Source organism: Embiotoca jacksoni, unplaced genomic scaffold, assembly GCF_022577435.1.
Source record: "Embiotoca jacksoni isolate LCO1_2020_lvr unplaced genomic scaffold, fEmbJac1.0.p SCAF_1, whole genome shotgun sequence".
NCBI classification, from domain to species: domain Eukaryota; kingdom Metazoa; phylum Chordata; class Actinopteri; family Embiotocidae; genus Embiotoca; species Embiotoca jacksoni.
Window position 1 is genome coordinate 4,714,136 of NW_027185229.1, and position 25,051 is coordinate 4,739,186.

Genomic DNA, 25,051 nt, shown 5'->3' on the forward strand with positions numbered 1-25,051 from the left:
CATACAGGAGTCTCCATGTCATAAGAATGTCAAGCTGCTGATACATACTGAGAACATAATTTTACTTACAGGGCTTCTTATTAATTTTTTTTTTTAATGCATAATTATTATTTATTTGCACTTCCAATGCTGGGAAAACATTCATCTTACTGCTTCTTTATTCTGTCGTTCTATTAACACATTACCAGCACAGAGGATTCTGCATGAGTCCATTTAAGTACCGATACTTAAGTGTCTGATGTTTTTTATTTAACCTACATGATAATACACTATAAACGTAAATTGTATTTATATATATTTAAGTCTTTGCTTCTCTTTCCGTCCCTTGAGTTTTGAATAGTGTCAAAAATCATCTCATTCATCACAAATATATTTACAGTAAATTGAACTTTTCAGACACTTAAGAGTATAGTACTTATAATTTTGAATCACCCCCAGCTGTTCAATGGAATTTTTTAAATCTATAAAATGGCATGCATTACATTGTGGGGTTGTCAGCACAAAACTAATGTACACTACAGTAGTTTTGGTGGGGTACCTTTACACACTAAGAGTTCAGACACCCAAATAAAATGGCCAAAAGCTCTGAAGTACATTTTATAGTAAGAAATAAAAAGGTTTGCTCTTCTTGTGGTATGCTGCCCTCCAGTGGTGAGATGTTGGTATCTTAAACTGACAACAATACAACAGATACTGTTAGAGGTTTGAAAAATAGTAGCCTTTATTTTCTAATGGTGGTATTTACAGGTGGCATGGCCTGCTCTCTTGGTACATGTGGTCAAGAACAAATAGTGAAAAAATATGAACACATCTCAGGCAAAGAAAGCGTAACCGATAACCAAAATGAACTACAGACACTGGGATGTAGATGAGATAAATATCCTTTCTAATCGATGCAGTTGTTTGAAAATGACAAAATTGCCCTTCAGCATCCAGTGAGTAAACGTACACTCTGTCCCGCAAACATGTGCCCTGCTAAATTATTCAAATGAACAATACGGGTCTAGTGCTGCTCATAAAACAATCAATATTTAAGAATCACAGAATAACATCCAAATCTTGATTTAACACACAAAGAGTAAAATAATACATTAGAAAAAAAGCACTACATTAAACAAGCAGTTGCACATGAACTTGATACCTTGATATTGTTTGGTTGACACAGCCAGAGCAACTGTGGATACAGCTTGTATGTCACATGTAAATGTAGTTTGATTTCTGAAAATAATAACATTTTGTTAAAAATACTTTTCACACTTCTGAAATAAGATCCTATTGTTTAGTGGTTTGTCGGTCACCGTAAACGGTGACTTACTTGTAATATTTTGCTTTAATTTCTGGATGTTTACTTCTGATGTTTTTGTAAACAGGATGATTTGAAGGGCAGTACATCAGGGAACACAGTAACAATTAAATTTTTCAGCAAAAAAAATCAAAATCAGAACAAACTGCAAAATGAGCAGAGTTTGTCAAATTAATATTAAACAATATGGTTCTCCACATTGTCTTAAGATTGTTGGCTCTGAAACACAAGCTGTAACTGCAGTCCCTGTGGCTCAAGTGACGTTTGAGATTACTGATGACACATTTGGATTCTGATACGATAAGATCTCCATAAATAATAAAAACAACCATAAACTCGGACAAAGAATATTCTCTTTTACATCGATATACAAACAATATAAGAAAAGATCATAAATACAGGGCAAATAGATGCCCCCAACATTCAATGAACATTAATAGTACTGTGGTTTATAAATGCAATATGATTAAATTACATTGTCAGTTGATGTTGTGTTGGAAAACATCAAATTCTAATAAACTAAGAAGCCGAGTCCAGCTTTGTCATGCTGTGGCGATGCTGGAGGTTGGTGGCCGTTCGCGAAAACATTCATATGGAACACCAGAAGTACTGAGAATTGATCGGGAGAAACGGAGTGGAAAAGAGATGTTAGGTGAAATGGATACATAAGCAGAAATCTCCAAACTCATATTTTTGTTTTTTTGTTTTTTAAAAGAGGAACACTAAGTCTACAAATCCAACAACAGGAAATATGAAGCCTTGAATTTTCCATCCTAAGTTGAATATTTTCTTATTTTTAGCCTATGCTATACACACTTGAAATAAATTACATACAGTATCTTTTTATATGCCACTTTAGGATAAACTCTCGTAATAAAATTCATACTGTCAGAGGGGTCGTCTGAGGTACATCTCAGCACGTTGTGACTAGTACACACATATGGTAACTGCCTGAAATACTTATGTACAAATACTATGCAGTTCTATGCACTCATTAAATAACTCTTAATGTGTGGAGGGACAATAGACTTCAGACACATCGTGGCTGTCCTGCAGTATTATTTACTACTAAGTAGTAAAACTTTATAAAATGCATATCAGCAGTTCAATTCCTTTAATTTGCCTTGAGATACTGACATGGAATTTTTTTGTTTTGTGACAGAGAGGGGGCACAATATAAACATCAAATGTCTGAGGTAAAATTTCACTAGAAATATAAGGAGCATTAAATTCGGCCGCAGCACGTTGGGATGCAAGGTAACAAAAAGACAGCAGAGCGGGGGACGGTATGAACAGGATGTCAAGTTTGTATTTTTCTCCCTGATATCGCAGCGTCCCCCAGATATGAATGGCGGCAGGCACTTGAATGTCATGGTTGTGCGCGTGTGTGAGGAAAGTGGTGGATAGTCACATGAGACTGATAGTTCTTAAAGAGTATTTCTCAGAAAAAAATGGAAGAAAAAGGTGCTTCCCGCTCCCTCTTCATGATTCCATCTCGTCTCCATCGAACGACGGCGGCACGAAGCTGAGTACCTCTTCATAAGTTAAGCCTGAGAAAGTAAACAAATTAGTTCACTGAATCCATCTAGTTTCTACCAAACAGTTTAGGTTATCCTTACAAATGATGGTCCGGGCACCTGCAGAGGGCCAAACTTACTCTTCCATTCCTCGATTTCCAGCTCGCGGCTTTCAAAGCTCTGGTCGTAAGGCTCGGCTTCAGGCTCGTCATCGGGATCGTGGTACTGGGCAAAGTAATGGTGGGCCAGAGCCTCAGACGCCGTGATCCGCTTGTCTGTGTCCAGCACCAGCATTTTCTCCAGCAAGTCCACCGCTAGAGCACAGCAGCAATAAAGAAGGAGACATGGGTGAGTAAAGAAAATGGGTTGTTTTCAGAGGAAGAGAAGGTGGACGATGTCAAGCTGGTGTCTAATCGCCTAAAAATATCAATCCAAAGATTACTTGCTATTCTAACGGTGCTTTCACACCTAAACTGTTTGATTCAGTTAAAAGAAACCCAGGTGTATTTGCCCAGTTACTGTGGTTTGCTCAGGCCGGGGTGGAAGCTGTCAGTCAAAGCCGGGAACAGACCAAACAACTAGAGAGAGGCCGATTGAAAACGTGTTGATTCGCTTCCAGTCATATGGTGTGACAAAAAAACAGATCAACCGTTAACATTTTTTGATAGCTAAACTACAAATAAATGTCTTCTAATCTTGAAATCCTCTTACGATCTGTATGAACCTCATATATATTTATGCAAATCACTTGGAAGTAAGCGACAGAGCAACCCCACAATAACACCCCCCAGAATAATTCTGTACAAGACACCTCACTTTTTTATTTTCTCATAACACGCAGTCAATCTGCAGTTTTATAATAGTAATGATACTTTTCGCAATTTGTTCACAAACTCCGAGTCACAAAAGACAACATAAATACACAAATTAGCATTAGAGAACATGTTATGTAGCATTTACATGATCAGCCTTCAGTCACTTCAATTTGACTTCCCCATTTAGGTCCTCATGAGATGCTGATAAATCAGGATGACCACAGACAAAACTGTCCAATCAATGAGTAACCTGTCAGTCTGTCGGAGGTCAGTGGTCCACAATAAAGGAACCAACCGGAGAGGTGCTACAACCTTGTATACTACAAGCTGGAGTTTACATACTTATTTACTTTATATTAAGAACAAAATCATAAAGCTATTATTGTTATGATACCACTAGAGGGACTCAGTGAGCCAGGAGTAGTAAAAGCCAAAGCGTGATACTGAAAGGGGAACTTACCAAGTGGGTTAGCGCCAATAAACACATCAGCAAAGTTCCTCTTGGGCATGTGGGGAAGTGAGTTGATGTAGTTCCTCGCCTGTGCAGGAAATATAAAACAGCTGAGAATAATCCAGTATCTTGACATACTTAACACTGAATTTGCCTGATTTAAAACCATGATTCAAATGTAGATCTTTCCATAACATTTTCAGCACTATATCACCCAAAAAACATGCATTACACAAACACTGCACCCTAATTTTAATAATCAAGATATTACCAATGCAACAGAGAGCTCATCAGAATAACACTGGCTGCACTGGCAAAGCACTCTGAGAAGCCTCGCTGTGACAAGCATGGTGAGTCAGAGAGGAAACGGGATACGTGGAGTGAGAGCAGAGGCTGGTGTGCAGAGAAGAACTCAAAGGAAACATCTCAAAAATGAAGTCTAACAGTGTTTTCCTGAGAACAGTAATGTGGGTTCTGGCTGATGGATGGCTGCGGGCGGCTCAGCCCTAAATCCAGCTTGGGGGGGAGTGGGGGTGCATGTCTCACCTCATGGCTGGGCATCCTGCTTATGAGGGAGGCTGGGGGCGTCCCCGTCAGGCGCATTATCTGCTGCAGTTGGTTTATATCTACAGCGTCTGAGTCAAGGGGCATCATAGCATGGAGGTCAGTATGTCAAAGAGCACGGGTGGTCAGGAGAGTTTATGTACAAGGGGAGGGGGCAGGGGCAGGTTAACACACGGAGTGGGGAACACACACGGAGTGAGGATGAAGAGGATGTAAGACGGAAGAAGACTGTTTCTGAGCTTTAAAGCTACAAAGCAACTCTTAACCGACTGTGACCTATATTGAGAGATTAATGGACTCTGTAATGCTGGTATACTGTAAAATAGAGAGATCAGTGGGCCTCTAGAATGTTATAGTACATGCTAGAAAGAAGTGGAAATCAAAGGCTTGGGCTCAAGTGCAAATAAAGCCATCGAGAAAAGTACACGTCAGAGCAAAACAGGTGCAGCTAAGAGGTGGTAGCATCAACACAAAGTAGTAGAGGAGACTGTTCAACTCTTGCCAGGGCAACACAGAGAGACAACGCAAAGGGCCAGAGCAACAAACACCGGGTGGGATGATACTTGACACTCACAGACTCAGAGGAGATTTTCATCAAGAGCTCGGGCCCTCGGGTTCCGACGAGCATCATTATAAGCTTCAACTGATCAATATCTAACACACTCGCATGAAGGAAAACAGGAGGGATGGGAAGATGGTGGATTAGGAGAGAAGGGCGAGAGGTACAACAGCCAAAGCTTATATCCACTATATCACGTGCTGAGGCCAAAAAAAAAAAAAAAAAAATCATCCGGATGCTTGAAACACTGAAAAAAAGGAATATTTTTGTGAGATTTCTTGTTTTAAGAGAAAATAAATATACAGACTTCGGTAGTGTCTTCACTACAGATCACAGTAACAATGTTTTAGTGTTTAGTCTACTGGCTTGCAAAAGTGCCTGATAACATCTTGGAATGGAATCAGTTAGTTCCTGTAACATCTGTGGTGAAAGCCTCCTCCATGTTTCACCCAGAAAAGGTTTTACTTCATCCACTGGTTGATATTTCCGTCTGCATGTCATCTTTTATTTCTCTGTAGGATTTAAGTCGGGGGCCCCGGCCATCCTGAGACTTTGATTTTCTCCCATAAAAAAAACACTTTCTTTTAACAGTAGGATAGTGCGATGACATGCTTTGGATCATCATCCTGCTGCAAGATCCATAATTGCTTGAATAATTTTTTTGGCCGATTTCTTTGCGTCCAAACTTCTCTGTACACGTCAGCTTTCATGATAAATACCGACAGTTCACCTACACTTTGTAAGAATAACTGCCCCAGACTTTGATGTTCCCACCTCTATAAATTATCTTAACCTCAGTGCAGTCTAGTTGGAGTGCTCCCTCTGGCTTTCTACTATCAGATGCATGTAGATTGAATATGAACTTTGACAATAGCACGACTACAGAAAGCTGCTGGGTTTTTTGTAAAGGCATTCCAAGCCGTCTTCTATCTGCTAAATCTCATTTATCACTGACTCGATTCTTGCTGCCGTTTCTCATCTGTTCTTCTTTGATTTCTTGATGGGTCCTGTCTGCTGCTGGTGTCTCTCAGTTTGCCTTTGCCCTCCTGTTCTCAATCACAAGTCCTTTATTTTTGAAAATCTTAACCATATACCCAACCATGCAAGGTGAAAGATAGATTTTTGCTGACCTGAGGAACAGAGCTGTGTTTTTTGTGTAAATAAACAATTTTAAGTCATCACGATAATGATGGACACGTTCCACTAAGTTTGACAACTTAGTCCAAATACGTTTAATCGCTGTTTAAACTTTAACATGTGACAACCTGAGTTTATTATTTTAGCAGAAAACCTTTTGAGTTTTTTTTTTTTTTTTTTTTTTCCAATGGATCAAATAAATGTTTATCCAATGAGCCTCATGGAAGTTTGCTGAAAGTTTAACTGTGCAAATACTATCAGGGCCACTGTCTTACCGAGGGTCAGATTGAGCTGTGTAGTTTGGCAAAGCTAAGTAAAGGCTTTTTACTCAGAGCATGGCGTGTTGTATTCAGTAATTTTTGCAAGTTTTGGAAGCAAAAATTGCAAAATGCAAAAAAATAGGAGTTCACCCAATGACTTATTTTCACTATTCAATGTCAAAAATGGGGGAAAAATATCATTTTGAACACTCAAGGATATTTAATCTACAAATAACTTAATAACAATTTAAGAGGTTTCATCTCCCAGCTCCTTTTTGGTCTTTGAATGTGTCAATAAGGGTTGTGTTTTGATTGGGAACCTCTTTTTTGTTTTTATTTTCTGGATTTTTTTTTTTTTTTTTATTTCCACGAGTGGAATAAATAAAAATGAAATTCAAAACTGAGAAAAGCAACAAGACCTGGTTAAGGTGGAACCAGAGAATGTTTTGCATTTTTGCTTGAGATACAGCTGAAACTATCAAATGATCATCAGCATAGTTGCGGATCAATTTCTGCTGATAGACTCACTGATTGACAGACGAATTGTTGGGACTCTACAAACCAGACAGGTAACCAAACAGCATGCCAGACTGCATTTTTAGAACTGTTCATCTACTCTTTGAAGTGATTTAGTCATACTTCTCTCTACTGAAGAAATTATTATCTTTGCCTTTATACTCTTGCACATGTACAATGTGCAGCATGTGTGATTATAAGGTGCAGCAGCATCTGAGATCTTATTTCTGTTTCTGCCCACTGTGCACATGTGCAAAGATCACATTTCATCCAGACAGGTCCAAGGAGATCGACCAGAAAGACTCCTGTATACTCAGCCCAGTTTCGTAGGAGGGAAGCTCAGCCACTTCTCAAAGTGTTTTAGATTTGGTGAGAGGGCGCGCACGCACGCACACACACACACACACACACACACACACACACACACACACACACACACACACACACACACACAGCAGGCAGTGAAGCTGCACTGAGGTTGATTGATTATTTAGAGCAGGAGTCACAAACAAATACATTATGCAACAGTCATGCAGAATGCTTTTGATATTTAGCATGACCATGACCTCACATCTGCATTTAAAAAGGTGTGTTGTCCTAATTACACCGTCTTCTGGTGTGTTTTTGTATGAAATCGTCTGCAGGCTCTGTGGCTGTGTTTGGGCAGCTCTGTGGGAGGGAAACAGGAAGATACTGCATCGTAGAGAAGCAGCGGAGACAAAGGTGGGCAGCACTGAGTCATAAACCACAAGGGATTCTAACACCATACATCAGTGTGTATGAATCACATGTATATACACTCACTCACTTACATACACACACAAACAAACAAACACTTGGTTCCTTGACTGTTTTGGCGTGCAGCTCGGAAAATTCAATACTCAGCAAAGCTTTTGAAGTTTTTAAGATTGTATTTGCAACACTCTTCCAACAGCTTCTGTGAGAGCCTGGCAGAGCAGAGGACAACATCTCTTATGCAACTACACTAACGTTTCTATAAACCAAGTGTTTCGAACACAAGCAGACTGCATTCACCTACCACCTTTACAGCAACGAGCATTTTTACTTGTGTATGGCAGTGACATGGTGGAAGGATACGGTCTGTCCCGGGGAAGAGCGTCCGTCCCGTAAGTAGTTCAGCCATGATGCAGCCCACTGACCAGATATCCACTGTTCAATGAAAAAATAAATAAAAACAGTGATATAAACTCAAGCCTTTCAACAGGATAATGCAGACCAACATGGCTGCCTGTGGGACTCGCGTGGGAATGTAACAAGGAATTGCATCATACTAGAATGTTAAATGCAACATACCACATGCACTTTTTTATGAATTTAAAGATATGCTGCTTGCTGATGAGCTGAGATTTTTGTTTTGTGAAAGAACATTTGTTCTGTGTTTTAACGCTGCACAGAAAATAAGCAGAGCAAACTTTTTTTATACTGAAATGTTAAATAGAAAAGAAATGTTTTGGCATATAATACAAAAAAGTGCAGAAACTTTTTAAAAGCTGTTGTTGAAAATATGCTATGTCTGCCATTCGGAGGCGTTTTAGTCTAAAAACAATGAGGTGGAGTAAAATCCAGCATTCATGAGGCTCTTACAACTGCTTACACAACATAAGTCCACATAAATTTATGTGACTATTTATATCAAGAGCACAAAGCTACGTAAAGCGAAGTGCAAAACAGAAACAAATATCCAACACGGTAAATGTCTGTTTTGGATGGTTTGTGACACATCGTATGAAAAAGGCTTCAACTGTCAATTTGAGTCAGCCAGAAAATTGAAAAGCTGTCCCAGTTTCTTTACAATTGCCCCTATTATTTGCTACAGAAGAAAAAGCCATATATATCTGTTAAATGATGTTACGTTTTAATATCCGCAGCGTAAATTGCAAACAACAAAAACACTCAGTGTTGCTTTTTTCCGTTATTGTTCGAGCCTGTTGTCGAATTGAAAGCTGACTATTGTGAATTACAGTGACCCTAAACACACAGATGTCAGCAAGCTATTTCAACACTATTTCAATTCAGTCAAACTGCACATTACGTAACATTAGATTCAGTTATAGTCCAAAACATTATGGCCAAGTCTGTGCGTACCGGTCATGTTGTAGTGCATCCAGTTGAGCATGATCTCCGGAGCCCGATACCACCGGGTGGCTACGTATCCAGTCATCTCATCATCCGTGTGCCGCGCCAAGCCGAAGTCCAGGATCTGAGGGATGAAAGGATTTTGTGTGAAGGAGAGGAGAACCAGACAAGAAGACAGTGTACTTGACTGAACACCTTCTATTCTATTATAAGCTTTATACCTCTGAATCGACGGTTTTCTCACCTTGAGCTCACAGTCTTCATTAACAGCCAGATTACTCGGCTTCAAGTCCTGAAGAGGGAAACGGCAAGAGGCAGAAGTCAAGACAAGAAAGCAGGAGCAACAGAAACGTGTCCTGCTGACATTATTATGCAAATCATGCAAAGATACAGTATTAAGGTTAACTGATGTGCAATTTATTGTTTTGAAAATGTCACACGGTTAAAGAGGCTTTGTAACTGAGCCCACTTCAATATGTTTAACCAGCACAGAATCTGCACTCTTTTGTCAAGAGAAATCAGATTAGATTAATGCTCAGATCTCTAGTTTGTTTACGTAATCAGTGGGGTTGTCACTTACTCTGTGGATGATATCTGCAGAGTGGATGTACTGTGGGGAGAAAAAAAGAGGAACATAATGATAAAACTTTACTCACACCTTCAAATTAAAAAGAAATGCTCCTGGAAGTATGTATGTACTAAAGCTGCAACAAATCATAGTTGACTGCTGTACCTGTTGACCAGCCCTGGCTTTTCTCTCTCTCTCTCTCTCTCTCTCTCTCTCTCTCTCATTTTTATAAAGAAAATCCAGTAATCTGCCTTTTTCATTTTATTTATTTATTTTTATTAATTTTATTGTTTATTTTGGTACATAGTGTTTATTCATTTACCCATGTTGTCTTTAGCCTTTTCCTCATGTGTTTGTCATACTGTTTTGTATCTGTGCTGTTTGTGTCACTGTGTGGACTGTGCTGACAGGTCATCATTGTAAATGAGAATTGGTTCTCAATTGATTTTACCTGGTTAAATAAAGGTCATATATAAGTATATTTTATTGGTGACTTCTTTTTAATCCAAATAATAGGTTACTAGTGTTTGTGTTGGAGCTACACCAGTCGAATTTACAGAGGTGGAAAACGTGAAAAATAACTATAATATTTATTTTTAAACTTATCCGCGCTTGATGTTTTGTTTCACACATATCGAGTACAAAAAAACAAAAAAACACTGCATAAATAAACTGAAATGTTCAATGTCAGAACCAGAAATAAGAGTTATTTAATTCCAAAGAGGATTCTACGAACATGTCATCATGTTGAGTAGGATCAAGAATTTTCATCCCGTCAAAGATGACAATTTATAGTAACTTCTGTCTCAAATACCTTAGCATTAACCTAATACTTTGGGGTTACTATGTAAGAGTTTAGTCATTAACAGAGAGCTAATGACAGGCATCATGTATTCAAGAAGTTAAAAGAAACAAAAACAACTTTCAAGCCAAGTGTTGAGTTGAAAATGTGGGCTACAGTGAGCGAAATCCTCTCCCACCTTTAAGCCTCTGAGGATCTGGTAGATGAGGAACTGGACATGGTCGTCGGTCAGCTTCTGACACTTCACGATGTTGTTGAGGTCGGCCCCCATTAGGTGCGTCACCAAGTACCTGCAAATCCCACAGCCAATCAGATGTGCTTCTTAAATGCCGTCTTTGTTTTCTACAGCTTTAGCTAATTAAACTTTGAGGCTTTTATTGTCTATCTTACTAATTATTGCATATCATAGTGTGATTATTTAGCTTTATAAGTTGTTAATCTGCAATAATGATGTCATTAAATGTTATAAGTTGTCTGATTACCATCAGAGCCGACAGTTCATACCAGACTCGCACTTTAATGAACCAAAAATGGGGAACATCAAAAGGGTGAGAACACGAACAGCAGGAAAAAACAGGATTGCTTCACTTATCTTTTCTCGAGAGGGGAACGTTTATGCAGCACGGAGACCAGCTGAATAAAGCCTATAACAGCTGCAGTGTATAAGTGAAGTCTGTACGTCGTGTTCTGACCTCATTCTATGACAGGAGACCTGTTCTGGGTTTGGCTGTGAGCAATGTGCATGCATCTGATTTTCTGCACTTTAAGGACTGTTTTCACTTTGTTCATCATTCGTCACATGAAAGATAAGAGTGACATGTTTTTCGCTGTTGTGCAACTTCATCCTGTGTACGAGTGAACATGTCGGCTTGTCTCACATTTCAACAAATGTGCAACACGCCGATGATGCTACACCGTGCAACGTATTCAAGGACGCTGATTGAGTATTCTGAGCACATGCATACACACACACTGGACCCCCAGAGACTGCCAGATGGCTGTTACCATGGAGACTAGCTGTGATGTGCATAAGTGCACGTGTTCACCCTGCATTTCACCTTGGTGCAACTCTCCAAGCGCTGGACTCGCATGAAGTTATGAGCTGCGGTGGTGCAGCTGAAACTCCAATTTTAATCTCGCAATCGTCCGCCGACAATGGTTTCATTGTGTTGGAATTAAAGAAACAGAAGCCGAGACAGAAGGGAGGCGGAGGAATAGATTCAATGAATGAACACCGAGGGAGCAGAGAAAAAAACAACAACGGAGGGGGGGGGATTAAGAGGAGAGAAAGAGTGACTTACACATCAGTGAACTCCTCTAAGCTTGTCGCTGGTGTGAAAACATCCAACAGACCAATCACCTGAAGACAAAAAGAAGTCAGTAGGTTAGAAATCATAAACAAATGTTGCTGCAGTAGGATAATGTGTCAAGTAAATAAAAATCAACCTGATCACTTGATAACTTTTATGCAAAAACATTGTTTAATTTTTTTAAAGCACAGTTACGTGTTGATAAGGACAACAAACTAACAATCAACAAATGTGTGACATTTCCTGATATTTTTGAAAGAATTGAAGTACAAAATTAAGTTATTATCCTATTTTTCCAATGATAAAAATGGAATCTGTTTATATCAAACAAGCAAAATATTCTTCCCTCCGTACACCCCCCTCTTCTCTTATACTTTCTGATGATATAACATTTAGTGACGTGCACTATGTTGTCCTTGGGCTCTGTTTTGGTTACCAAGTTCTTTAATCAAATAAATTAGACCGATAACAACCACAACAGATATGACTTTAGAGGAAGCAGCGAACACTATTTGATACATTTTTCCATCAAGCTGAAGGGGCAGCGACATTTAAGGTGTTCATAATTTGCCAAAGTGTCATTAAAAAAAAAAGATTTGCATTTAAGACATTTGCACAAAAGTGATTTGTCACATTAGACCGAGTTAAGCTTAATTAGTGTCATGCTTTTTCCAACAGTTGTCTCTAATAGATAATACATTCTGAATGTGTTCCACTTATTTTTTTCTCTATTGACATTACAAAACTTCACAGATGGGATGAGTTTGAGTCTTTTAACTGGTGCCGTTTGCAAGATCTTTTATCCCTTGCCACAGTCACTTGCACTCAAGAGAGTTTTTGACTACAAAACAGGAAAACCAAAAATAACGCGTGAAAGCGACAAAACACGGCTGCATAGAATGATTATGTTTGAATAACATAATATATTTATGCGAATTCGGGATTGATCAGAACAAAGGAAAGCAGAACAGAAAAACAGAGTACAATCATGTGTGTGTTTCTGCACACATTCAAGCATGTATGCATGCCGGCACACTGGCAGAGAGCAACCCAGGGTGCCAACCCTGCCCCCCCCCCCCTATCCCCCTCTCCCCTGTCCCACCTCCCCCCTCCAAGGACAGACTGAGGTGGATAGGTACTGCAAAAACACTGGCGCAACCCACCCACACAGGACCCAAACCTGCAGCTGATTGGTTGGCCAGAGCCACAACAAACAGCTGATTGGTCCACTCAGGCTTTCCAAAATCAAGACTTGGGGAGTCTCCTGGCAACAGCATGAGCAAAACACAGAATCCCTCTCGATGTTAATCAAACTGTAAAGTATTAAAACACTGATGAAACAAAAGAAGTGCTTCATGCATTTTTTTTTCTCCTGTGAGGATAAAACAGGACCCGGCAACAGCATCACACTCAGATATAAAAATAACTGTGTTTTGATTTTGTTATGCGAGTGGAATCAGACGTTTTGCATTCAGCACAGTGATATAGGCACTGATTCTGTATAATCCTAAATGATCCCCGTTCCATGTAAAACCTGTTTTTCAAATGACTGCGATGAGGTATTTCTCCCTGCAGTACCAGCGCACTGTGCAACTCTAATTCCACAAACTGCTTAGAAAACACTCAAGGTGCTCCAGTCGTGAAATTCAGGCTCGTGTAGAAAACAGAATCGAGAACAAGTAATGTTGTGTGAATGTTGAGCTGAGCGTGCAAAGACTGAACCACAGCACGTTTAAATTATGTTTTGGCATGAGCAATGTTGTTTCACATTAAACTTTTTCACAACATAAGGAGGCCTGGAGTCTTCAGTATGATTTGGCAGTCATCATGTTATGCTCCTAAGTGCATTCTTTATACAGGCCTCTGTGTTTTTTGTTACATTTACATAATATTCGGCCAACTTCTGCAAAAAGATGTGCCTTTAACAATATGTCATATTCTAACAGACACTTCTGCATGCTCGGAGTAGCAAAAATCCCCAAACAATAAATGTATCTATCACTTTTGTGCCTGTATCTTTAGAGTTGTTCAATATTTAAGTAAGTGTACAGACTTCTTTTATTAAATTAAATCCACTTCCTTGAGAGAATTTCACATCACTGAGATGTTCTGGTGTTTTTTTTCCCCTTTTCAGACTTTCCATACTTCTTCAACAGTTTCTTTTTTTTCCCTCTGTGAGTGTGTCATCTAAAGTTGCTTCACTTCACTGCGGCTGCCAGTTAATGATAGCAGAGGAAGCACCAGCCCATCCCATCACTCATCATTAACCTCCCTTATATCTATTATTACAATCTAACTATTTCTACCAACTGCAATAACTACCAAGCAAACTATTTCCTGTCATCTGCATTAAAAAACACAAAGATCCTCTGTATGTGGTCAAACTGTTAAGCTTGATGTAGCAGAAGCACACAGGAACTAGGTACTGGGTTTGTGTTCTGTATGTGGGAAAATATCTGCATGCACAGCACCTACACACACACACACACACACACACACACACACACACACACACACACACACACAGATTGTGAGAGGAGATCTAAAGCCACTGCCCTGAAAAATTATGAAACATGACATGAATCAAAAATATGCTGCAGCAATAAAAAATTAAAAAAGAGATAAAAGGATAAGACATCACAGATGATGTGGCTGCAACTGTAAACCTGTTTGGTGACTCATCCCTCACTGAGTAGCAGAGCACAACACGCTTTGATGAGTGGCGAGGGAAAACCTCTTCTAACAGGACATCACACTGAGCACGGTTGGTGCCTGAGGCCCGAATCCATCCGTATGGGTTGGTGCTGTCACACATGATACTCACAGAAGTACTCACTTTGTGCTTTTGAACATGTTGTTGCCACTGCGTAACTCTGTATTTCCTGTTATTTTGGCATGGGCAGGAGGGGTTTTACAGTCAGCTGGTGGGAGCTGACACACAGTTGGAGCTAACAAAGGAACACTTTTTGGTTCACTTAAAGTTGAATTTGGACAATCTCTGGCAGTTGGAGGCCTTTTTGCAATACTATAAAACTGATACCCTTTGTCATGAATAAGTTTACATCATTGACTGTATATAAAAGTGGACGTACCTTCTGGGTCTGAAACATCAGGCCGATGCAGATGCCTTAAGCTGCAATACCACCGGGTGCCGCTAGAGGTTGTATCTGGAAAACCTCGGCTCCAAAGACTCCAATTCAACTTCTGTCATAAAATTCTAAGTCAATAAAATTTCTCCACCAGTTATCTCGGTGTTGTTAGCTAAAGTCGCTCCTTCTTATTAGTTTTCTGGCGGTCCATCTGAAAATAATCCCATCATTAATTATAAAATTAGCTTCAAAAAGCCATCCTTTTGGGATGTGGTGGGGCAGGGGGTCAGTTTGATTGGCAGGCCTGTGGTGCAGCGAGGTTACGGCTATCGGTGGGCGGGACGTAACATCATTGGGTTCCAATCAGATCGAGTCAGATCCCCAGTTCGTCCAAATATGGTAACTTCCGGCTCCAAACTGCTCTGAACTAACAAGATGGCGCCGGCCAACATCCACACCCGAGGCTTCGTGACGGCCGTTCACAAAGCAATGGGTGATCTCACTGCTGTTTGCCGCTTGGTTTACATATTTCCCATTTGAATTTCCAGCCTGAGTTGCACACGATCTCTCAACGTCATGTGACTCTCCTTGCACATTCCTGCGTAATCATTACATGCTATAAGTCAACAAGAATACCAAAAGCTTCACAAGGTAAGCAGCTGTCAGTCAGGACTGCTTCTGCATGTCAGTACCCACTCTGTGAACCTCATGTGCAACTTCATGTGCAAACGTATGCAATATTTTTCCTCAGACAACAATGAATACACTGTATGGGGGAGACAGACCACTGCCAGAGATTTAAGGCTCGGGGGCGGTGGTGACTTACGTTCTCGTGCTTCATGTGTTTGAGCAGCCGCAGCTCTCTGTAGGTTCTCTTTGCGTGGATGATGGACTGGAAGGGTCTGGACAACTTCTTCACCGCTACCTTCAGGCCTATCTTCACATCATACGCTGAACTGCAAGAAAGACAATATTTGAGACAGGTGAGGTATTTAATTGTGTAAAGCAAATGCATTACAGGCAGAACACTAGCAACGGTCATATGAAAGGCCAAATATTTCCCTTCATTTAACTGACAATTAAATCCTTCACGAGATTGCGTAGGTGGCGATCACCCAGTAAACCAAGCGAATAATTGCGTAACGGTGAGCTCTTGGTTTCAGTTCTTATTCTGCTGCGCAGCCTGAGGTTGAGAGGGAACATGACTGAACCTGTTGTTAAATAACAGCTACTCTGTGGACAACAACGCCAGTGTGAAAATGCACCAGTTATTTAATAGTGCAGAATTGGCAGCGCAGCATGTCTGTGACTGAACACTTCGTAACACAAAGCAGAGTAACACATTCTTCTTTCATATTAATGCTGTTTACGTGTTCCAGGGGCTCGGTAGTATAAATGTAACCTGACCACAGCCGTCTGGATGATCACATGACGTCCACAAACACGCCTGTACAGATTTTTTTTATCATTTTGCATTCATTGAAGGAATGCTCTGCTGACTAGAATCCATTATTAGTGTTTTATCACAAGAACAATGAGAACATAATTTAAGTAATGAATTGTTTATGACACAGCAAAAAGATATAAATAAAAAATAAAAAAAAAGGAAGAAGCCTGGTAATGAAGAGCGTAACCCCATTTGTTTGTGGTAACTCAACAATTCTTGAAATGCAACAGCTGATTGTAGCATGGTGATTCAACATGCAGCATATTTAATTTCACTATAGTTAATTCAAAATCCAAAACTGCCCTGCATCTGCTGGAGCCGTCCATGTGAGCGGGCACGTGTTTATGTGTCATTCATTATTTCTCTCCTTTCATTGTTAGTGCGGAACAACACAAAAGAAAAAAAAGAAGGTGCAGCAAAAAGAACAGAGAGGAAGAAGTTAACAATAAAAGCTGGGAGTCAAATGAGCTCTCCTGATCTGACGATTGCGGCCACAGTATAAAAATCGATCAAACCCCACACAGACAGAAAGAGACAGAGAGAAAGGCAGATGGGCCGTGCCTCTCCAAGAAGCTCAGCCTTGCTGCATTTCCTGTATCAGGGAGGGGACACAACCCATTCACAATAAACCACATTCCTTCCAGGTCAATCACTTAAGCTGCATCACAAATGCATAATTGCAAAATCAGTAAAAAAAAAAAAAAAAAATTAAAATGTGCAGAGAGAGACGCATGCTCTTATTGTTTTTGTTTTCTACTGTGGTCTTTTGCAACCTGCACCACACAGCAACTGAATCCAGGCGAGCTGTAAAGTGTGATTGGAACTCATCCAAGAGGCAAAACAATGGAAGCACCTGAACTACTGAGCCAGAGTTCAGAGTTTAGGCCATGTCAACATGACTTTGTATGGGAGCAGACGCGAGTCATTTCATTGAGATACATTACACTAACTATCGACCTTCAAACGGCAAAATGCCTGTGTTTTCGTGTATTAGACACCAATCGTGGCCTTAAACATTTTTTTGTGCTGACCCCGAGCGCCGTGCATTCATAATAAGAACATTAAGATAAGCAGTGTGTTTTTTTTCCAGTAAGTTAAGAGATAATCTCCCACACCCAATGTACTTTATGTCCAAGGCTTGCAGAACAACTTTTATGTGTCCCCAGTGAGGGAAAACCCATACTCAGTAAACACAGTTATACAAGAGCTACATAAATGACAAAACACACACGCATGCGCACGGTCTCTCATACTGCTGCTAATCTGTCGGGCAAAGAAGAGGAGTTTAAGCACACACCATCCAATTAGTCTCTAAGAAATGGAACTGCAATAACAAAAGGCCATAAATTATGGGCTGTAAACAGAGCAACGTTGTGCAGCTGGCTTCATGGGGAGGTAGAGAGTCAGTCTGCTGACTAACAGGCAAATGTTGACGCGTAGAGGACTTGTTGAGATGTCTGTAGTAAGTGTCTTGTCATCATTCAGTCACTCTTTTCAGGGTTGTTGCGATCAAATATGCTTGATTTTTGCAGTGAATTTCCTAAAAGAATTGTGATAAAATTAGTGTTTTATGTGATTTTTTTTTGTTGTTGAAAATTTGCAGGAACTGAAAAAAAACTACAAGCTGAGGAAGAAATATTGTAATTTCCTTCTCTTTTTTTCCCCTACTACCTTATAAAGAAGAACATCATATGTAATCACTTCTTAAGCCTATTGTTAACCATTCAAATAGCTGTAAATATTTTACTTCTCGTATTTTCTGATCTTAAAGAACCAGTCATAAAATGAATGTAACTTTACAAAACTGACAGTCTGTGATTGCAATATAGAACAAACAGGCTACATCTGCTGTAAAAGGAAGGCTACAGAAGATGTAGTTGATCTATTTTATAACACTTAATTAATATTTCACATCAAAACTATTCAAACGGGCAGAAATGTGAATTTGCAAAAGCTGTTAAAAAAAACTGTTTGAAATGATTTGTCAGCTCATTTTTCAGAATAAATGATTATGATCTTGTCGTGCTCTTCCTCACTTGACAAAAGGAGAGGAGACTGTATTACATCCTAAAGTAAAGTACATAAACTACTCACTATCTGGATGGCCAATAATCCTCAGTAGATATTGAGCTACTATTTCAGGGCTCATTAGAGGTTTTTCATACCGATTTGAGTTATAATATCTGACAACGATTTCTTTCAATCACACGTACATATCCGTGCAGCACTCTAGTTGTTGTTGTTTTTTTTTAATAGACCAGTTTCATTTTCCTTTACAAAGATAAAAAAAAAAAAACGTACGTCATCGTGAAACTGATATCAGCTGGTGTACAAGTCTACAGCAGGTTATTAGTACCAGTTTTTAATTTTGCTTTATAATTTTATGACAGGAACAAACAAAGATGACCGAGTCAGGTACTGTGGCCTGAACCACTGTGTCCTCCCTGACTCGGTCATCTCACTGTTAGTGTCTATAAAACAACCAGTAAGAAGCAGAACAAGATTTGATTAACATATTTTTTATGTCAAGCTTTAATGTGATTTGTTCCACATTCCCACTGATCACAATGCAGTAAATGTTTTGCTGTGCACGCAGTGACTTAAGGCACAGACAAGGCACAAACATCAATGTTACAAGTTAACTGGTAAATAGGGCTGCAACTAACAATTCACGTTTTTATCAATTTATCTATTAATTGTGTTCTTGATTCAAGTCATTGTTTGGTCTTTAAAGTGTCAGAAAATAACAATCAGTAATTCACAAGACTCAAGTTGGAGCCTAAAATGTCTTTTGTCTCCACAGACAGTTCAAAAATAAAAGATATTTTGTTTGATGTCATGAAGGACCTAAAGAATCACAAAATATCCACGTTGAAGAAGCTAGAAACAGAGAATAAACATGTGTTCATTAAGAAAATACTCAAAATTATTAATCAAAATAGTTGGAAATGAATTGTTTACTAATCAACCAATTGATTAATAGACATTGTTGCAGCTCTACTAACATAAATACGGTAGGTGGGATGATGTAATTATCTGGCTGTGTTAAAACAACCATCCTTCCTGTAATATTGACCTTAGTGTCAGATAACCTGGTTTTTACAGATTTACATGGTAGTAATAATATTAATAAACCAGATAAAAATAATTATAAGTAATTAAATTGTAAACGGGTATATGAACACACTAATCCTTCAATCTACTCTGCTAACAGAGATATGGATGAAAATCATTTAACTATCCCTCCTCCATCACCCAGACAAGATGACTTCTAATTTACTGCGGTTCAGGAAGTTCTGCTTTAAAGTTATCTGAAAATGTATATATGCCTTCACTTTTTAATTTAACAGGACAATATGGCTCCTTTTTATCTATTATAGTTCAGAGAATGTTTGTTTTTGAGATAATTAACAGAGAGATGAGCGTCATAGTTTATCTAATTGCTTATGTTTATGAAAAGAGTTAAAGCTTGGTAGACCTACACAATTGTATGCAAGTAGTTTAATCTTTTTCTGTGTGTGAGCATTCATATGGTCAGCATCCCACACTGTCTTAATCCATAACTTTATACCAAAATGAACGGTTTCACTTTTCTGACATCATAGATGCATTCAGTCATCGACCTCACATTACAAGCTGCTCAAGCTAAAGTCATGAAATTACTGGTTTTAAGCTCAAACTGAACAGTCAGTGCATTTTTCTCTGGGAGGTCAAAACCAAGTGAGTCAGCCAGAATCTAAAATATAATGAGCCTCATGCAAAGCCTTCTTAATCAGCAAATTATCTACTGTCTGATGAAGAGGAAAAAAAGGGACATGAAGGAATGACACCATGTAAAAGGTTTCAAAACTGTGATTAGCTGAAGAAGAAATGACGGCAGCTTAAACCAATTGTATATTCGTACATCTGTGCATACTGAATGAAGGCAAAGGTGTAGTATTACACATAAGCCATTTTAAGTCATTAAAGGATTCTTCTACATGTCATTTTGATGAACAGAGATGAGGTTCAATAAATGTCAGGAGATGGAAACGTGTCAAAAGCAGTTGTGATTTTCATGGTGTTTTGAAAGAGTGAACATGTAAATAGTAGTTTACAATATATGAATGTTTGAGAGGAAGCTGGCAAACAGCGTTAAGTTCGTTCCACTCTGATAACAACCAGCTTTGCGGATTTCTCTTGAAAAGAAAAGTATATTGTTGCCATGCGCTGTAGTGATAATACTTACTTACTCTAAAATGTTTATTACATCTAGAATATGCATTTATAATGTTATTAAATAACTTAATAATGTTCTCGTCAGTATATATCTTTTTTTCTTTTTTTTAAAGGCTGTAGAGTTGCTGCTGTCCTTTCATCAAAGCCTGGATTATTGAGATTACTCTTTGCCCTGCTTTCTAACAATATTATTTAATGAACTGAAACCGAGTTATACATTGAAAATATTCCTGAATAGGTTTCATGCTGGTTTCTGCTCAGCTGAAAATTTTTAAATGAATACCATGAGGCCCTTTGTACAGTCCGAACTGTAATCCGAGTCAACAGCATTGACTGTAAACCCCGTCTTTCCACACCAATTCCACACAAGTCGGACATTTAAAAATATAGCACAAAGGTCCGAAATACGGGGAAAATAGTGGTGTTGGTTTATTTTCTTGGAATGTCTCGGATAAAAGTGAAGAAAATCATTTTAAAACCCTGTTTCTTATTTAAAAGAGCAGGGCAACATTACGCCGGCAACAACAAAGACTTCACCGGCTGTGTGGCTGAGAGCATGTGTTCAGCTGACCAACAGCCGTGACATGCTGGAGAAGGTGCTGAGAGGTTATTTATATTTTTCAGATACCTTCTGAAGGGTTTTGGAGACGCACTGCTGTTTGGACCACTACGGCAGCAGAATTCATTGGAAGTTGTAGGGCCAAAGGTGTTTTGATGTTTCCAAGAAAAAAATTCACATGCCCTTGCTTTGGTTGGGGGGGGATATAGTCAAATACAGAAAAAAAAAAAAGAAAAAAAAACAGAGGGCATTTCCTCAAAGGCAACTTCAAAGTAGATGCAGATGACAGTAAAGTGCCACAGAGAAAGATGCAGCTGTCCATTTTTTTGTGTGGAACCTTTAGAGCAACAGGGTCAGACAATTGATTTGGCAGAAGATAAAGAAAAACTACTTTTTAATCTTTAACAAGGTGCAATATGTGCATTTTTCATTTAAAACATTTGAACAAATAACCAAAATTATCAGAAGAAATAGCTGTTTTCACGTTTAAAAGAAATATGTGTTGTGTTGCACAGGGGTCTACTGTATTAAGCATGCTAACCAGCTAGCCCTGTCTCGTAATACCACCCAAGAAGCATAGTGAGTCACTGCAGTGTTCAGTTTATAGACTGTATATAAAAGTGTATGTATCTTCTGGGTCTGAAAAATGAGGCCAATGTGGAAGTGCGATAAACTGCAAAACCACCGAGGGCCACTAGAGGTTGGCTCCAAAAAGCCTGCAGCTCTATAGACTCCTATTTAACTTCCCTATTTTTTCTCAACCGTATGGAGAAAATCTTATATCGTGCCAACCCTACAACTAACTAACTCTGGGACAAGGATGCACCAAATTAGACCAAAGCAGGTCAAAACTATGAGATATGGACTGACGGTAGGCTGGTTGCTACAGTGACTCATTAGCACCTCCTAATGTACAAAGTGGTAATACAAGATGGGACTTAAATCTTCCTTACTGCATCTTTAAGTACTCTTCTGGCCCTAAAATGTCATATATATTAGTGCAAATCACCAGAATAAGTCTCATATAATAGTTTTCTGTGAATACACTGTATATAATGCTTTTGACTTGGTGGTTCTATTCCCAGTTAAGGACAAAATGAGGTCATGCTTTGCTCATGATTCACCACACACACGCGCACACACACACACACACACACACACACACACACACACACTCAACAGATGAAGGTGTGAAAGTTGGGTCAAAATGAGCAGTAGAGTTATAATTACAGCACGCTGCCGTCAGTGACTTTGTGATGACCAGAAGGCGTCATAGCTGAGGCCACTACCTAACCTCGGGACTGTGAGTCATGTGTGTACCACAACGGGAGAAAAGGATGACATCATTCTAGAGTCATCATCGTCATCGGACGGGCTCCCGTATAGAAAGCTCTCACTGTGCACGAGGGGGGCCTACTTTTCCGAAAACCACGTGACCTTCTGGTACTCTGCAGGCTGCACCCAACTGGAAAATGCATAATGTGGGCAATGTGCGGATGTGTAAAGTACCAGGTTTTACGCGCAGGAATACAATGCTGTTCTAGTGGAAGACGATTGTTCCACGAGGTGGTTGTCAAGCCCGGCTGTACAATGAGATCTGATGAGGAGGCACCCCTTCACCAGATGATGCAAGCATGGACATGTCACTGATCAGCCTTCTTCAGAGGAGGGTCTGTTCCTCTGCACATCAAACACTGGGGATCCAGTTAAACTTCACCCTGGAGCTTCCAGTGTGCTAACCGGAAACATACAAGTGTTTACGGGACAAAACTAAGTAAAACAACAAAGCAACAAATGTGCACAAAAACAACCACCCGCCCCGCTGAAATAAAGCGAGCCACTGAAGAGAGTGCACATCACAGCGCAAATATGAGGACGTAAACAAAAGGCACACGTATTATTCTCATTTCTTCCCATTCTTGCACCCAGTGCACACTGATAAGCAGCCCGGGTGGAGGAAGCTGTGACGGGCCTCTGTGGGTGGTGGGAACCCGCTTGGCCGTTGTGCAATCGCGCTGTGTGCTCTCGATAGTACTCTGCAACAACAACTACTCACCATACGGATCCGTATGCACCGGAGCCGACGGGAGATAAGTTCTGGTAGCGCTCCGGGACCTCCCACACGGTCTTGTTGAGCTCCTGTCGGTAGAAAGTGGGTCTCTCCTTCTGCGACATTCCTGCGGATTCACCAGCCCCGCAGTGACAAAACAAACCAGCGGAAACTTCTGCTGCCCTCTCTCCTCTCCTCCCTGTGCGGCACGACGTGGTGCGGTGCTGCTCTCCAATAAAAAATAAAAAAAAAGCTCACAACGGAGACGGACCCGAATCAACAAAAACTTCTGCCGCACAGTCGTGCAAATTCTGTGCAGCTGTGCAAAAAAGAGAAAATCCCCACCTCTCCGTGCACGTCGGGGCGCTTGGAGACAACTTCCCCTACAAAACGCGCTGGGGCTCAAGGGGCTCAGGAAGCTCGGTCTGGCTTTCGCTGGATTTCTCGCCTTCTTCTGTTCTCGGCTCGTTTCGCTGCGCGCGCGGAAACGAGAACGCGTACGTCGTTTCGTCACTGCGCGCTCCCGCTAATAATAATTTTCTCGCGAGATATTAGTCGCTATTGGGAAACCAGGGGATATCCCGTCCTCACTGTGGACAGGAGTGGGAATCTCCCCGTGTGTATCAATCGTTGTACCGAGTTGTACCTGTTTAAATGTTCTTCAGATATGATGACGCAATGTCAGCCAATCCACCAGTGTTTAGTTGAAGATATCTGACTGGAAAGCAAGCATGTCATGACGTATCAATGCAGCAGGAACACATACAATTTCAACTAGTACATCACAGCAGTGCACTTTTTTTTTTTTATATCATCAACAAGAAGGATCTATTAAAATGTTATAATTATAACTTACTGCACAAAGTTATGGCACACCACAAAACTGACCGAACCTTTCTCTGCTGTGACATGAAAATGTTTAAACAATATCAAAACAATGAAACTGAAAAATATCAGAGCATGGAATACAATACAAAGCTCTGAATGTTCATTGAAGTACAGGTTAGTTATACTGTAAAAAAGCTCACAACGGAGACGGACCCGAATCAACAAAAACTTCTGCTGCACAGTCGTGCAAACTAAACTGTACTTCAATGGACATTCAGAGCTTTGTATTGTATTCCATGCTCTGATATTTTTCAGTTTCATTGTTTTGATATTGTTTAAAGTACAGTTTAGTAAGCTATATTTCTATAATTAATTACTTAATTAATAATTGCCACCAAAAGGCTGATGGCGTGTAAAGGAGATACATGGTTTATTGGGTGAGATGGGAGACACCACACATTAAAGTACTGTGTGAACATGCTTCATTAGTTTGTTGCTTCGCAGTGAACTTGGATGACATCTGGCCAGTTTAAAAGAAAGCATTGGGAGACAGACATTTTTTTTTTTTTTTTTAAGTTTTATGGTCTGATGGAGGCAAAATATGCAACAATATGCTACAAGCTGTTTGGTGGGAGTTCAAAATGTTATGTTTTTTTGTATATAGTTATTGTGTGTGTGTGCGTGTATTTATTCATTGCTCTTATTTTTATCTAAAATAATGATTTGTATCTATCTTATTTTATGTATATGTATTTGCAAATGTTGTCCTATTGTGTGCACCTTTTTGTGTTTCTATGCTGCTGTGACGACTACATTTCCACACTGTGGGATTAATAAAGTCTAAATCTAAGTCTACACAATGTACTGATAGATGCTGGGAGCAGTATGGTGCTGTGGGGGTTTCTGCAGCAGATTTTGGAGGGCTTAAGACATCTAAATAAAAGCAGGAAACACAGCTATA

General features: G+C 39.7%; 1 protein-coding gene across 4 annotated transcripts; it reads right to left on the minus strand.

Annotated features, from left to right (window-relative positions):
• Window positions 1-696: 696 nt before the first annotated feature.
• On the minus strand, window positions 697-23,729 carry mapk14b (mitogen-activated protein kinase 14b). 4 transcript variants are annotated; one of them, XM_069157430.1, is made up of 12 exons: window positions 23,608-23,729; window positions 23,269-23,486; window positions 15,815-15,944; window positions 11,891-11,949; window positions 10,768-10,879; window positions 9,800-9,829; window positions 9,229-9,511; window positions 8,221-8,292; window positions 4,633-4,712; window positions 4,096-4,174; window positions 2,961-3,134; window positions 697-2,853 (listed from the first exon to the last, which is right to left on the minus strand). In XM_069157430.1, exons 2-12 carry the CDS (start codon window positions 23,385-23,387, stop codon window positions 2,786-2,788), a joined length of 1,206 nt encoding a protein of 401 aa, XP_069013531.1. In that variant the 5' UTR covers window positions 23,388-23,486; window positions 23,608-23,729; the 3' UTR covers window positions 697-2,785. The 4 variants fall into 4 exon arrangements, with proteins under 4 accessions (XP_069013531.1, XP_069013548.1, XP_069013539.1 ...); XM_069157447.1 differs by lacking the exon at window positions 4,633-4,712 and adding an exon at window positions 5,225-5,304 and having other exon boundaries at window positions 9,229-9,343; window positions 9,464-9,511; window positions 23,269-23,729; XM_069157438.1 differs by having other exon boundaries at window positions 9,229-9,343; window positions 9,464-9,511; window positions 23,269-23,727.
• Between the last annotated feature and the right edge of the window lie 1,322 nt (window positions 23,730-25,051).

What these genes read in the sequence shown, in the direction of transcription:
- mapk14b (XM_069157430.1), bottom strand. Translation starts at nt 23,387, where the DNA reads ATGTCGCAGAAGGAGAGACCCACTTTCTACCGACAGGAGCTCAACAAG. An exon ending in AGATCCTCAGAGGCTTAAAG is followed by an intron (nt 9,830 to 10,767) that starts GTGGGAGAGGAT and finishes TTCTCCCCACAG; the next exon opens with TACATCCACTCTGCAGATAT. An exon ending in CTGCAGATATCATCCACAGA is followed by an intron (nt 9,512 to 9,799) that starts GTAAGTGACAAC and finishes TTCCCTCTTCAG; the next exon opens with GACTTGAAGCCGAGTAATCT.